Raw genomic sequence first — 17,412 nt, 5'->3', positions numbered from 1 at the left:
ACATCGGGTTAAACAGCCTCAAAGGACAGTCAGTCACCAAATGTAAAGCTGACCTGACAGAACCAGGGAAGAAGAGACAAATCTGGATGACAAGACGCAGCTGAGCCCAGCCTTTCTTCAGGAGTACCAACTAGTGAGCACAAGGCTCCAGGTGGCCAGCTTAAAGTAATAGAAATGGAACTCTGCTGCCTGAGGTGCAGTAGGAAATGGTTTGTCTCCCAGAAAACTCCCAGCAACCAGGACAGACAGGCTCTGGTAATGAGAAGAGAGGAAAACCCTTCAGTTCTAGAGGTTTTCAGGCAGCATAGAAGGCACAGGAACTATCCTGGCCTCTTGTTCATTCCCCTATAACAGTCACTAGCACATCGCATCCCTTTGCAGTCTGTCTCTACTATGTCAATGCTGTCTCCTGCTTGGCTAAAGAGACAGTCGTAATCCTTTCTCAGACATGATGGATGATTACTTTCACTGCCTCTCTCTTCAATCCCATAATCTCCTATTCTGTGCATGTCTTCAATACTATAATCTCCTATTCTTGAACGTCTTCAATCCCCTAATCTGCTATTCTGTGAATGTCTTCAATCCCATAATCTATTCTGGGCACATCTTCAATCCCCCAATCTCCTATTCTGTGCAAGTCTTCATTCTTCTAATCTCCTATTCTGTGCAATTCTTCAATCCCACGATCTCCTGTTCTGTGCAGTCTCAATCACACACTCTCCTATTCTATGCATGTCTTCAACCCCTAATCTCCTATTTTGTGCACGCCTTCAATCCCATAATCTCCTATTATGTGAATGTCTTCAATCCCATAATGTGCTATTATGTACACATCTTCAATTTCCTAATCTAATATTCTGTTCACGTTTTCAATCCCATAATCTCCTATTCTGTGCACAGCTTCAGTCCTCTAATCTATTCTGTGCACATCCTCAATCTTCTAATATCCTATTCTGTGCATGTTTTAAATCCCATAATCTTCTATTCTGTGCACTCTCGATCCCATAATCTCTTATTATGTACACATTTTCAATTTCCTAATCTCCTATTCAGTGCATGTTTTCAATCTCATGGTTTCCTTCTATCTGTGCACATATTTAATCCCAGAATCTCCTATTCTGGGCATGTCTTCAAACCCCTAATCTCCTATTCTGTGCAGATCTTCAATCCTATAATCTCATATTCTGTGCATGTCTTAAATCCCCTAATCTCTTATTCTGTGTACATCTTCAATGCCATAACCTCCTACTCTGTGTATGTCTTCAATCCAATTATCTACTATTCTGTGCACATCTTCAGTTCCCTACTCTCCTATAGTGTCCACATCTTCAATCCCACAATCTCCTATTCTGTTCACATCTTCAATCCTATGATCTCCTATTCTGTGCATGTCTCCAATCACATAATCTCCTATTCTGTGCAAGTCTTCACTTCCCTAATATCCTCTTCTGTACACGTCTTCAATCCCATATCTTCTATGCAGGTCTTCAATCCCATAATCACCTATTCTGTTCACATCTTCAATCCTCGAATCTATTCTGTGCATGCCTTCATCCCCAAATCTCCTATTCTGTGCAAGTATTAAATCACATAATCTCCTATTCTGTTCACATCTTAAATCCAATAATCTTCTATTCTGTGGACATCTTCAACCCCATAATCTCCTATTATGTGCACATCTTCAATCCCCTAGTCTCCTATTCTGTGCACGTATACAATCCCTGAATCTCCTATTCTGTGCACGTATACAATCCCAGAATCTCCTATTCTGGCACTCTCAACTCATAATCTTCTATTATGTACGCATCTTCAATTTCTTAATCTCCTATTCTGTGAACATTTTTAATCATATAATCTCCTCCTATTCTGTGTATGTCTTTAATCACATAATCTCCTATTTTGTGCAATCTTCAATCTCCTAATCTCCTATTCTGTGCACGTATACAATCCCATAATCTCCTATTCTGTGCACGTCTTTAATGCCATAATCTCCTATTCTGTGCGCATCTTCAATCCCATAATCACCTATTCTGTTCACGTCTTCAATCCTCTATTCTGTGCATGTCTTCAATCCGCTAATCTATAGTGTGCATGTCTTAAATCACATAATCTCTTAATCTGTGCATGCCTTCATCCCCAAACCTCCTATTCTGTGCACGTCTTCAGTCCTCTAATATCCTATTTTGTGCATGTTTTCAATCCAATAATCTCCTATTCTGTGCATGTCTTAAATCCCATAATCTATTCTGTGCGTGTCTTCAATCTCCTAAACTCCTATTCTGTGCATATTTTCAATCACATAATCTCCTATTTTGTTCACATCTTCAATCCTATAATCTTCTATTCTGTGGACGTCTTAAATCCCATAATCTCCTATTATGTGCATGTCTCCAATCCCCGAATCTTCTATGCATGTCTTCAATCCCCTAATTTCCTATATTTTATGCATGTCTTCAATCCTATAATCTATTCTGTGCAGGCTTCAAATCCATAATCTCCTATTCTGTACACATCTTCAACCCCCTAATCTCCTATTCTGTGCACGACTTCAATCTCATAATCTCCTATTCAGTGCATGTCTTTAATCCCATTAATCTCCTATTATATTACATCATCAATCTCCTAATATCCTATTCTGTTCACATATTCAATCCCATAATCTCCTATTCTGCACAGTCTCAATCCCATGATTATGTACACATCTTCAAATTCCTAATCGCCTATTCTGTGCACGTCTTTATTCCCTAATCTCCTCCTATTCTTTGCACATCTTCAATCCCCTAATCTCTTGTTCTGTGCACATCTTTAATCCCATAATCTCCTATCCTGTGCACATCTTCAATCTCATAATATACTATTCTGTCCAACATTTCAAATTCTTTTTTTGTTTTTTTTCGTTTTTTCAATTTCTTAATCTTCTACACTGTGCATGCATTCAATCCAATGATCTCATACTCTGTGCATGTCTTCATTATCCTAAACTCCTATTCTGTGCACATCTTCTAATCCATAATATCCATTTCTATGACTTCCAGCCAATAATATCCTATTCTGTGCACATCTACAATCCTCTAACATATTCTGTTCATGTCTTCAATCCCATAATCTCCTATTCTGTGCAGTCTCAATCCGATAATCTCCTATTATATACACAACTTCATTTTCCTAATCTCCTATTCTGTGCTCGTTTTCAATCACATAATCTCCTCCTATTCTGTGCACATCTTCAATGCCAAAATCCCCTATACTGTCCAAATATTCAATCATCTAATCTACTCTGTGCTCGTCTTCAATCCCTTAATCTCTTATTCTATACATGTCTTCATTCTTATAATCTTTTATTTTGTGCAAGCCTTCAATCCCCTATCTCCTATTATGTGCACGGTTTCAATCCCCTAATCTCCTATTTTGTGCATGGTTTCAATTCCATAATCCCCTCCTATTCTGTGCATGCCTTCATTCTCCTAATCTCCTATTATGTGCACGTCTGCAATCCCCTGATCTCCTATTTGGTGCTTGTTTTCAAATTCATAATCTCTTCCTTTTCTGTAAAGCTCGTCTTCATTCTGCTAATCTCCTATTCTGTCAATCCCCTAATTTCATATTCTGTCCACGTGTTCAATCACATAACTGCCTATTCTGTGCTCATTTCAATCACATAAACCCTTCCTATTCTGTGCATGTCTTCAACCATATATCTCATATTTTGTGAACATCCTCAATCTTGTAATCGCCTATTGTATGCACATTTTCAATCTCATAATCTCCGATTCTGTGCAGTTTCAATTCCATAACCTTCTATTATGTTCACGTCTTCAATCCCCTAATCTCCTATTTTGTGCACGTCTTCAATCCAATAATCTGTTGTTCTGTGCATGTAATCAATCTGCTAATGTCCTATACTGTACACCCTTAACCCATTATTTCCTATTATGTACATGTCTTCAATTCTTGATCCCCTATTCTGTGAATATCCTCATTCTCCAACTCTCCTATTCTGTGCAAGCCTTCAATCCCCTATGTCCTATTATATGCACGTTTTCAATCCCCTAATCTCCTATCTTGTGCATAGTTTCAATCCCATAATCTCCACCTGTTCTATGCATGTCTTTATTTTCCTAATCTCATATACTGTGCATGCTTTCGATCCCCTATTTTCCTATTCTGGTAACACCTTCAATCCCATAATCTTGTTCTGTACACATTTTCAATCACATTATCTCATATTCTGTGCACTTCTTCAATCCCAAAAGATCCTGTTCTGTGCACATCTTCAATCTTCTAATCCCCTATTATGTGCATGTTTTCAATTCCAAAATCTCCTATTCTGTGCCGTTTCAATCCTATAACCTCTGATTATCTGCACGTCTTCAATCCCTAATCTCCTATTCTGTGTACGTGTTTAATCCAATAATCGCTATTCTGTGCATGCCTTCAGTTCCACAATCTCCTATTCTGTGCATGTCTTTAATTGCATAATCTCGTATTCTGTGCACATCTTAAATACCATAATCTATTCTCTGCAGTCTTCAACCCCTAAATCTTCTAATCTGTGTACCTCTTCAATTCCCTAATTTCCTATGTTGTACATGTCTTCAACCCCATAATATCCTATTGTGTTCAAATCTTCAATACCAGAATCCTCTATTATGTGCATGTCTTCAATCTCCTTATCTCCTATTCTATGCATTTCTTCAATGCTTTAATCTACTATTCTGTGCACACCTTAAATCCCATTATCTCCTATTCTGTGCAAATCATCAATACACTAATATCCTATTTTGTGCATGTTTTCAAACCCAGAATCTCTTAGTCAGTTGAAGTCTTCAATCCCATTATCTCCTATTATGTGCATATCTTAAATCCCCCAATCTCCTATTCTGTGCAAGTCTTCAATCTCATAATGTCCTGTTCTGTGCATGCCTTAATCTTCTAATCTATACTGTGTATGTCTTTTTTAAAGATTTATTTATTTATTATATATACAACATTCTGCCTCCATGTATGCCTGCATGCCAGAAGAGGGTGCCAGATCTTATTACAGATGGTTGTGAGCCACCATGTGGTTGCAGGGAATTGAATTCAGGACCTCTGGAAGAGCAGCCAGTGCTCTTTAACCTCTGAGTCATCTCTCCAGCCCCTACTGTGCACGTCTTAAATCCCCTATTCTCATACTCTGTGCATGTATTCAATCCCACTATCTTCCCTTCTGTTCATGTATACAGTCCCATAATCTTCCATTCTGTGCAGGTCTTAAATCCAATAATCTCCTATTCTGTGCACATCTTCAATCCTCTAATCTATTCTGTGCATGTCTTCAATTTTCTATTCTCCTATTATGTGCACCTCTTCAATCACATAATCTTTTAATCTGTGCACGCCTTGAATCCCCTAATCTCTTATGTGCATGCTTTCAATCCCCTAATCTCTTATTCTGTGCAAGGTCTCAATGCCATATTCTCTTCCTATTCTGTACATGTCTTTATTCTCCTAATCTCCTATTCTGTGCACATCTTCAATCCATAATCTCCTATTCTATGATGTCTTTAAGTACATAATCTCCTATTCTGTGCATATTTAAATCAAATAATATCTTATTCTGTGCACATCTAAATCCTCTAATCTATTCAGTGCACATCTTCTATCCCATAATCTCCTATTCTGTGCACATATTAAATCCCATAATCTTTTATTATGAGAATGCCTTCAGTCTACAGTCTCCTATACTGTACATGTATTCAATCCCATAATCTCTGATTCTGTGAATGTCTTCAATCTCATAATCTCCTATTCTGTGAATGTCTTCAATCACATAATCTCGTATTCTGTGCACATCTTCAATCCCAGAATCTCCTATTTTGTACAAATCTTCAATCCCTTAATCTATTTTGGGCATGTCTTCAATCCCTTAATTTTGTATGCTGTGCATGTCTTCAATCCTCTAATCTGTCCTGTGCACATCTTAAATCACAGAATCTCCTATTCTGTGGAGGTTTTCAATCCCATAATCTCGTATTGTGTGTACATCTTCAATGCCATAATCTCCTCTTCTGTGCACATCTTCAATCTCATAATCTTCTATTTTGTGTAGTTATAAAGCCAATCATCTCCTATTATGTGTATGTCTTCAATCCCCTAATGTCCTATTCTATGCACTTCTTTAATCATATAATATACTATTCTATGCATGTTTTCAATAAGATAATCTCCTATTTTGTGCAAATCTTTAATTCAATAATCTCCTATTCTGTGTTATGTCTTCATCCCCATAATCTCCTATTTTGGGCAGTTATCAAGCCCATCATCTCCTATTCTGTGCATGTCTTCAAACTCCTAATCTCCTATTCTGTGCTCATTTTCAATCACATAATCTCCTCCTATTCTGTGTATGTCTTCAATCCCATAATCTATTTTGTGCACATTTTAAATCCTCTAATCTATTCTGTGCACATCTTGAATCACATAATCTACTAATATGTGCACGTCATCAATCCCCTAATATCCTGTTCTCTGCACTCTCAACCATTAACCTCCTATTACATACACATCTTCAATTTCTTAATCTCCTATTCTGGGCATGTTTTCAATCCCATAATCTCTTCATATTCAGTGCACATCTTTATTCTCCTAACCTCCTATTCTGTGAACGCTTTCAATCTCTTAAATTCATATTATGTTCAAGTCTTCAAAACCAGAATCTCTTATTCTGTATACGTCTTAAATCACAGAATTTCCTATTCTGTGCACCTCTTAAATTCCATAATCTCTTATACTGTGCATGTCTTCAATCTTCCAATCTCCTATTCTGTGCATGTTTTCAATCCTATAATCTCCTATTCTGTGCAGTTTCAATCAAATTAACTCCTCTTATGTGGACATCTTCAATCCCCTATTCTCCTATTCTGTGCACATCTTCATTCCCATAATATCCTATTGTGTGCAGATATTCAATCCTCTAAATTATTCTGTGCACATTTTCAATCCCATAATCTCCTATTCTGTTCACGTCTTCAATCCCATAGTCTCCTAATCTGTGCATGTCATCAATCCCATAATCTCCTATACTGTACACATCTTCAATAACATAATCTCATGTTTTGTACACATATTCAACATTCTAATCTCCTCTGTGCACATTTCAATACCATAAACTAAGATTCTGTGCAGTTTAAATCCCATAACGTCCTATTATGGGCACGTCTTCAATCCAATACTCTTGTATTCTGTGCACATTTTCAAGCCCCTAATCTATCATGTGCATGTCTTCAAACACATAATCTCTAATTCTGTTCATGCCTTCAATCCCATAACCTCCTAATCTATGCATGTCGTCAATCACAAAATCTCCTGTTCTGTGCACGTCTTAAATTACATAATCTCTTATTCTGTACACGTATTCAGTCACATAATCTCGTATTCTGTGCACATCTTCAATCTTCTAATATCCTATTATGAGCACGTTTTCAATCCCATAATCTCCGATTATGCACAGTTTCAATCCCATGACCTCCTATTATGTGCACATCTTCCATCCAAGATTCTCCTATTCTGTGTATGTCTTCAATGAAGTAATCTCCTATTCTGTGCAAAACTTCAAGCCCCAAATCTCCTATTCAGTACATAGTTAAATCACCTAATATCCTATTTTGTGTATATCTTCAATCCCCAAATCTATTCTGTGCACATCTTCAATCCAATAATCTTTTAATCTGCGCATCTTGTCAATCACATAATATCCTATTCTGTCTCCTATTGTGAGCACGTCTTCAATCCCATAATCTTGTACCTGTGCATGATTTCAATCACATAATCTCTTCCTATTGTGTGCATGTCTTCATTCTCTGAATCTTCCATTACGTACATGTCTTCAATCCCATAATACCCTGTTCTATGCATGTAATCAATCTGCTAATCTCCTATACTGTACACATTCAACCCATTATTCCTTAGTACGTAAAATCTCCTATTCTGTGCAGTTTCAGTCCCATAACCTCCTGTTATGTGCACGTCTTCAATCCCCTATTCTGTGCACGGTTTCACTCTCATAATCTCTTCCTATTCTGTGCACATCTTCATTCTCCTAATCTCCTATACTGTGCACACTTTCAATCCCCTATTTTCCTATTCTGTGAATGCCTTCAATCCCATAACCTCCTGTTCTGTACCCGTCGTCAATCACATAATCTCGTATTCTGTGCAAGTCTTGAATCTCCCAGGAGATTCCTATTTTATGCACATCTTCAATTCCAAAATCTCTTATTCTTCGCATGTCTTCAACCATATAATCTCATATTTTGTGCACATCCTCATTCTTGGAATCTCCTATTTTGTGCACGTGTTCAATCTCATAATCTCCGATTCTGTGCAGTTTAAATCCCAAAACGTCCTATTATGTGCATGCCTTCAATCCCCTAATCTCCTATTCTGTGCAAGTCTTCAATCCCCTGTCTCCTACTGTGTGCACGTCTTCAATCCCATAATCTTCTATCTGTGCATGGTTTCAATCGCGTAATCTCTTCCTATTCTGTGCATGTCTTCATTCTCCTAATCTCCCATTATGTGCACGTCTTCAATCCCCTAACCTCCTATTCTGTGCAAGTCTTCAATCCCATAATCCCCTGTTCTATGCATGTAATCAATCTGCTAATCTCCTATACTGTACACCCTCAACCCATTATTCCTTAGTACGTACATGTCTTCAATAGTTAGTCTCCTATTCTGTGAATGTTTCCAATCCCATAGACTCCTAATATTCTGTGAATGTCTTCATCCTCCAAATCTCCTATTCTGTGCAAGCCTTCAATCCCCTATCTCCTATTATGTGCACGGTTTCAATCTCCTAATCTTTTATCTTGTGCACGGTTTCAATCCCATAATCTCCTCCCACTCTGTGCATGTCTTCATTCTCCTAATCTCCTATTATGTGCGTGTCTGCAATCCCTTAATCTCCTATTTGGTGCTCATTTTCAGTTTCACAATCTCCTCCTTTTCTGTGCTCGTTTTCATTCTGCTAATCTCCTATTCTGTTCAGCTGTCAATCCCCTAATTTATCTTTTTCCCCTAATTTCATATTCTGTCCACGTCTTCATTTCCATAATCTCCTATTCTGTGCACGTCTTCAATCTCACGATCTCCTATTTTCTGCTCATTTCAACCACAACACCCCTCCTATTCTGTGCACGTCTTCAGTCCCATAATCTTTTATTCTGTGCACGTCTTCATTCTGTTAATCTATTCTGCGCATGCTTTCAATCCCCAAATTTCCTACTCTGCGCACAACGTCAGTTACATAATCTGCTATTCTGTGCATACCATCAATACCATAATGTCATATTCTGTACACGTCCTCACTCACACAATCTTGTAATCTCTGAGTGTCTTGAATCCTAAAAGATTCTATTCTGTTCAAGTCTTCAATCCCATAATCTCATATTCTTTGCATGTCTTCAATCAAATAATCTCGTATTTTGTTCACATCTCCAATCTTCTAATCTCCTACTGTGTGCAGTTTTCATTGCCATAAACTCCTATTCTGTTTAGTTTCAATCCCAGAACCTCCTATTATGTGCATGTCTTGATTCCCCTAATCTATTCCGTGCTCATTTCAATCACATAAACTCTTTCTATTCTGTACACGTCTTCAACCATACAATCTCATATATTGTGCACATCCTCAGTCTTGAAATCTGTGGTGTTCACATTTTCAATACCACAATATTGGATTCTGTGCAGTTCCAATCACATAACCTGTTATGTGCACGTCTTCAATCCCAGAATCTCCTATTCTCAGCACGTCTTCAATCCCATAATCTATTCTGTGCACGGCTTCAATCCCATAATCTCCTATTCTGTGTATCTCTTCCATCTCCTAATTTTCTGTTTTGTGGATGTATCACTCCCATAATCTCCTATTATGTGCATGTCTTCAATCTCCTAATCTTCTATTCGGTGCCCATCTTTCAATTGCATAATCTTATATTCTGTGCACGTCTTCAATTCCATAATCTCCTATTCTGTGCAAGTCTTCAATCCCGTCTCCTATCGTGTGCACGTCTTCAATCCCATAATCCTCTATCTGTGCATGGTTTCAATTGCATAATTTCTTCCTATTCTGTGCATGTCTTCATTCTCCTAATCTCCCATTATGTGCACGTCTTCAATCCCCTAATTTCCTATTCTGTGCAGCTCTCAATCTCCTAATTTATCTTTTTTCCCCTAATTTCATATTCTGTCCATGTCTTCATTCCCATTATCTCCTATTCTGTGCACGTCTTCAATCTCACGATCTCCTATTTTCTGCTCATTTCATTCACAACACCCCTCCTATTCTGTGCACATCTTCAATCCCCTACTCTCCTATTCTGTGCATGTATGCAATTCTCTAAACTATTCTGTGAATGTCTTCAATCCCATAATCTTTTATTCTATGCACGTCTTCATTCTGTTAATCTCCTATTCTGCGCATGCTTTCAATCCCCTAATTTCCTGCTCTGCGCACAACGTCAGTTACATAATCTGCTATTCTGTGCATACCATCAATACCATAATGTCATATTCTGTACACGTCCTCACTCACATAATCTCGTAATCTCTGAGCGTCTTGAATCCTAGAAGATCCTATTCTGTTCAAGTCTTCAATCCCATAATCTCATATTCTTTGCATGTCTTCAATCAAATAATCTCGTATTTTGTTCACATCTCCAATCTTCTAATCTCCTATTGTGTGCAGTTTTCATTGCCATAAACTCCTATTCTATGTAGTTTCAATCCCAGAACCTCCTATTATGTGCATGTCTTGATTCCCCTAATCTATTCCGTGCTCATTTCAATCACATAAACTCTTTCTATTCTGTACATGTCTTCAACCATACAATCTCATATATTGTGCACATCCTCAATCTTGTAATCTATTGTGTACACATTTTCGATACCACAATGTTGGATTCTGTGCAGTTCCAATCACATCACCTGTTATGTGCACATCTTCAATCCCAGAATCTCCTATTCTCAGCACGTCTTCAATCCCATAATCTACTCTGTGCACGTTTTCAATCCCTTAATCACTTTCTCTTCTCCTATACTGCACATGCTTTCAGTCACCAAATTCCCTATTCTGTATACAAAGATCCTATTCAGTGTACATCCTCAAACCCATAATCTCATATTCTTTGCATGTCTTCATCTTCAGTCTTCTAATCACCTGTCTTGTGCATTTTTACATTGCCATAATCTCCTATTCTGTGCATTTTAGATGCCCTATCCTCCTTCTGTGCATGTCTTCAATCCCAAAATCTCCTATCCTGTGCATGTCTTCCATCACGTAATATCCTGCTCTGTGCACGTTATGAATCCCCTAATCTCCTATTCTTTTTATGTCTTGTATCCCATAATCTCCTATTCTGTTCAAGCCTTCAATTCCCAAATCTCCTGTACTGTGCACCCTCAACCCATTATCTCCTATTATGTACATGTATTTAATTTCTTAATCTCCTATCCTGTGCATGTTTTCAATCTCATAGACTCCTACTATTCTGTGAATGTCTTTATTTTCCTAATTTCCTATTCTGTGCATGTTTTCAATAACATAATCTCTTTTTGTGTGCCCATCTTCAATCCAACCTATTCTGTGCACGTCTTCAATCCCATAATCTCCTATTTTTTGCAGCTATCAAGCCTATCATGTCCTCTTCTGCACATGTCATCAATCCCTTAATCTCCTATTCTGTGCTCATTTCAATCACATAATTTCCTCCTATTCTTTTCACGGCTTTAATCCCATAATCTCCTATTCTGTGCATGTCTTGAATCACATAATCTCCTATTATGTGCACATAATCAATCTCCTAATCTCCTATTGTGTGCACTCTCAATTCATTATCTCCTATTATGTACACATCTTCAATTTCCTAATCTAACATGCTGGTGACATTTTCACTCCCATAATCTCCTCTTCTGTGCACGTCTTCAATCCCATAATCTCTTCTTCCTTGTACCGCTTCTATCCCATAATCTTGTATTCTGTGCATTTCTTTGATCACATAATCTCTTATTCTGTGCAAGTCTTTAATTCCTTAAACAACTATTCTGTACACGTCTTCAAAAACAATCTTCTATTCTGTGTAAGACTTCAGTCTCCTAATCTATTATGAGCACGTCTTCCATCCCCTAATCTCCTATTCTGTGCACGTTTTCAATCCCATATTTTCCTCTTGTTCTGTGCATGTCTTCATTCTCCTAATCTTCTATTCTTTGCAAGTCTTCAATCCCATAATCTCCTATTTTATGATGTCTTCAAGGCCATAAACTCATATCTGTGCATATATTAAATCCAATAATCTCACATTCTGTGCACATCTTCAATCCTCTAATCACCTATTCTGTGCATGTATTCAATCCCATAATCTTTTATTCTGTGAATGCCTTCAATTCCATAATCTCCTATTCTGTGCATGCCTTCAATCCCATAATCTCTTATTCTGTGAATGTCTTCAATCACATAATCTCATATTCTGTGGAGTTCTTCAATCCCAGGATCTCCTATTTTGTGCACATCTTCAATCCCTTAATCTCCTATTCTCTGCATGTTTTCAATCCGATAATCTTGTATTCTGGGCACATCTTCAATCCTTTATTTTATGCATGTCGTCAATCACATAATCTACTATTCTGTGGAGGTTTGCAGTCCCATCATCTCTTCCTATTGTATGCACATCTTCAATCCCCTAATCTCCTATTCTGTGCACATCTTCAATCCCCTAATTTCCTATTCTGTGCACTTCTTCAATAACAATCTAATATTCGGTGTACTTCATTAATCATATAATCTACTATTCTGTGGAGGTTTTTAATTCCTTAATCTCCTCCTATTGTGTGCACATCTCCAATCCCTCAATCTCCTATTCTGTGCACATCTTGAATCCCATCATCTTCTATTCTGTGCATGTCTTCAATCAGCTAATCTCCTATTCTGTGCTCATTTTCAATCACATAATCTTTTCTATGCACGTCTTCAATACCCTAATCCTCTATTCTGTGCACGGTTTCAACCCCATATTCTCCTATTCTATGATGTCTTCTCCTACTCTGTGCATGCTTTCAATCACTAATTTCCTATTCTGTGTACGATTTCAAACCCATAATCTGCTCTGTGTACACCTTCAGTCCAATAATCTCCTATTCTGTGCTCATTTTCAATCACACAATGTCCTTTTCTGTACACAATGCACTTCTTCAATCACATAATCTCCTATTATGTGGAGGTTTCCAATCCCATAACCACCTCCTATTGTGTGCACATCTTCAATCCCCTAATCTACTCTGTGCACGTCTTCAATCCCATAATCTCCTCCTATTCTGTGCATGTCTTCATTCTTCTGATCTCCTATTCTGTGCATACTTTCAATTCCCTAATTTTGCATTCTATGTACAACTTAAATCCCATATCTGCTATTCTGTGCACGCCTTCAATACCATAATATCCTATTCTGTGCAAGTCACCAATCACATAATTTCATTTTCTGTGCATGTCTTCAATCCCAGAATCTCCTAATATGTGCATGTCTTCAATTCCTTAGTATCATATTTTTGTGCACATCCTCAATCTCTTAACTATGCTCACTTCAATCACATAAATATCTCCTAATCTACGCACGTCTTCAATCCCAGAATCTCCTATTCTCTGCACATCTCCAATCCCAAAATATCTTTTTCTGTGCACATATTTAATCACATAATCTATTCTGTGCATGATTTCAATCACATACCCCCTGTTCTATTCTCATTTCCATCCTATAATCTCTTATTTTGTGCCTGTCTTAATTCTCCTAATCTCTTATTCTGTACATGCTTTTTATCCTCCAATTTCCTATTGTGTGCACAACTTTAATCCCATAATCTGCTATTCTGTGCATGTCTTCAATCCCCCAATCTATTCGGCTCACGTCTTCAATTCCATAATCTTTTATTCTGCGCATGCTTTCAATCTCTTAATCTCCAATTATATGCATGTCTTAAAACCTCTAATCTATCCTGTGCATGTATTCAATCCCATAATCAATTTTGTGCACATTTTAAATTCCCTAATATCCTATTCTGAACATCTCTTCAATCCCCTAACCTCCTATCTTTGCACATCTTTAATCCCATAATCTGTTCTTCTGTGAATGCCTTCAATACCATAATCTATTCTGTGCACGTCTTCAGTCCCATAATCTACTATTCTGTGCCTATCTTCAATCGCATAATCTATTATTCCATGCAGTCTTCAAGCCCATAATCTCCTATTCTTTGCATGTCTTAAATCCCATAATCTAATCTGTGAACATCTTCAATCCCCTAATCTCCTATTCTGTAAATATCTTCAATCCCATAATCTCCAATTCTGTGCAAGTCTTCAGTCCCATAATCTCCTACTATGTTCACATCTTCAATCCCATAATCTCATATTATGTGTACATCTTTAATCCTATAATCTCCTACTATTATGTGCATATCTTAATCACCTTATTTCCTATTATGTACACGACTTCAATCCTTGCACGTCTTCAATCCCATAATCTGCTCTTCTGTGAACGCTTTCATTCATATAATCTCTTCTGTGCACATCTTCAGTCCCATAATCTCCTATTCTGTGCACATCTTCAATCGTATAATCTGTTCTGTGCAGTTTTCAAACCCATAATCTTCTATTCTTTGCATGTCCCCTAATCTAATCTGTGTATGTCTTCAATCCACTAATCTCCTATTCTGTGCAATTCTTCAATCCCATAATCTCCTAGTCTGTGCATGTCTTCAATTCCATAATCTCCTATTTTGTGCACGACTTCAATCCCCTAATTTCCTATTCTGTTCAAGACTTCAATCCAATAATTTCCTATTCTGTGCATGTCTATAATCCCCTAATCTTCTATTCTGTGTATGTCTTCAATCCAATGATCTATTCTGTGTAAGTCTTTAATCCCATAATCTCCTATTCTGTGCACATCTTCATACTCTAATCTATTCTGTGTACGTCTTCAGTTCCATAATATTTTATTCTGTGCATGTCTTAAATCCCATAATCTTTTATTCTGTGCAGGCCTTCAATCCCATAATCTATTCTGTGCACGGCTTCAATCCTCTAATCTATTCTGTCCACATCTTCAATCCCATAATCTTTTATTCTGTGCATGCCTTCAATCACCTTATCTCCTATTCTTTGCACATCTTTAATCCTATAATCTCCTATTCTGTTTACATCTTCAATCCCATAATCTCCTATTATGCGTACCTCTTCAATCACTTAATCTTCTATTTTGTGGATGTATCACTCCCATAATCTTCTATTATGTGCATGTCTTCAATCTCCTAATCTATTCTGTGCACTTCTTCAATTCTATAATCTCATATTCTGTGCTCGTCTTCAATTCCATAATCTCCTATTCTGTGCATACCTTCAATCCTAGAATATCCTATTCTGTGCACATCTTCAATCCCATAATTTCCTATTCTTTGCAGTCTTTAAGCCCATAATCTCCTATTCTGTGCATGTTTTGAATGCACGTTTTCAATCCCCTTATCTCCTAGTCTCTGCATGTCTTCAATCCCATAATCTATTCCCCACACGTGTTCAATCCCATAATCTCCTATTCTATGCACATCTTCAGTCCCATAATATCCTATTCTATGTATGACTTCAGTCTCCTAATCTCCTCTGTTCATTTCTTCAATCCCATAATCCCCTATTCTGTGAATGTCTTCAATCCCATAATTTCCTATTCTGTGCAGTCTTCAATCCCATAATCTTCTATTCTGTGCACACATTCAACACCATAATCTTTTATTCTGTGCACATCTTCAATAACAACCTCTTCCTATTCTTTGCATGTCTTAAATCCTTTTATCTCTTCTGTGCACATCTTCAATGCCATAATCTCCTATTTTCTGCAGTCTTCAATCTCATAATCTCATTTTCTGTGCACATCTTCTATCTGCTAATCTCCTATTCTGTGCATATCTTCAATCCCATAATCTCTTAGTCTGTGTATGTCTAGCCCCTTTCCGTAGTTTTTCTGGTTCTGAGACCATGGACTCAAAGAGCAAGAATGCAGTCTCTTTCTTGAGAAGATGGAGTACCTTCTTTCTCTACTAATCTGAGGTGTGCAATGGCACAGGGGGAGGCAGAAGCATAAGAATGGCACAGTGTGCTGGGTTCCATGCACATCCCAGGCCACCACCAAGAACCCAACACCAAGGTTCTGTGACAGGCAGTCAGTGGTACCATGCTCAATGACAAGGGATGATTCTGAAGAGTGCTCAGAATCTTTGCAGGCCTCTTTCATGCCTACTGCCCCACTGCCTGGCGACCAACATTAAGCATGCTGTAGACACTCAGCCAAGCAGCACCCCGAGATCCTGGTAGGCACCCAAGAGAATGTAACCCCTCCAGACAGAGAGAAATGAAAGGGGTGGAGAGTACAGAGGCATGTGCTATGCTGGTCTTACCTCCTTTCCAAATCAGGTAGATGGGGACCACGTAGAGCATAACATGCTGAATGTAGTAAATCTCCAGTTCAAATGGGAGCTGTAGGGAGAAAGAAGACAGAGAGACATTCAGAGCAGATGGCGCATTAGACTCTGCTAGACACCCTTAGCCTTCAGGACCCACAAGGTGGCAATTGTGACTTCATCCTTTCACCTCCTGTCACAATTCAAAAATAAAGAACAAAAGGATAGAACTTTCTCATCTCATCTGGCATATTCCAAACTGTAGTTTACAGAGATGGCACAAGGAAAACTCTACTGGAAAAGTGTATTCAAATTGAACGGATGTCACATGTAGCAACATATCCACTCGGAGATGCACCATGAAGACCACTGGTGAAAAACGAACTCAAGTGGTTTGTATGGTGCTTTCTGAAGAGTTTCCTTAGGAAAAATGTATTTCTACTAGGAAGTGGTGGCACACAGCTTTAATCCCAGCACTCGGGAGGCAGAGGCAGGCAGACCTCTGTGAGTTCAAGGCTAGCCTGGTCTAAAAAGCTAGTTCTAGGTCCACCAAGGCCACCAAAAAACCCCGTCTGTCTGTCCATCTGTCTGTCTGTCTCTCTCTCTCTCTCTCTCTCTCTCTCTCTCTCTCTCTCTCTCTCTCTCTCTCTCTCTCTGTCTCTCTCTCTCTCTGTGTCTCTCTCTCTCCACATATATATATATATATATATATATATATATTTAAAATAAATAATAAATTAAAATAATAATAATACTCTGTAGAATACATTTGAAGAAACAACCTTATAGTTCCACTCTTGGAAAGCAGATGGCAGAGAATTTAAATTTACTCATTTGACAAGAACATTCAATGGAGGGTTTAAAAAACTCATATTCAAATGAAAAAAAAAGAGGAACCCTAGGTGTGGTCAAGTCCACCTCCGAGAA

The 17,412-nt window shown here is 37.9% G+C and overlaps 1 protein-coding gene across 1 annotated transcript in view; it reads right to left on the bottom strand.

Annotated features, from left to right (window-relative positions):
- The window catches only part of Tmem164 (transmembrane protein 164), a 177,862-nt gene that overhangs the window by 37,465 nt on the left and 122,985 nt on the right, over positions 1-17,412 (bottom strand). Inside the window, 1 exon segment of the mRNA XM_038317458.1 lies at positions 16,483-16,561. Coding sequence (XP_038173386.1) covers positions 16,483-16,561 — 79 coding nt within the window.

This window comes from Arvicola amphibius, chromosome X (genome assembly GCF_903992535.2).
Source record: "Arvicola amphibius chromosome X, mArvAmp1.2, whole genome shotgun sequence".
Lineage (NCBI taxonomy): Eukaryota > Metazoa > Chordata > Mammalia > Rodentia > Cricetidae > Arvicola > Arvicola amphibius.
This window is presented reverse-complemented; position numbering and strand designations above follow the sequence as displayed.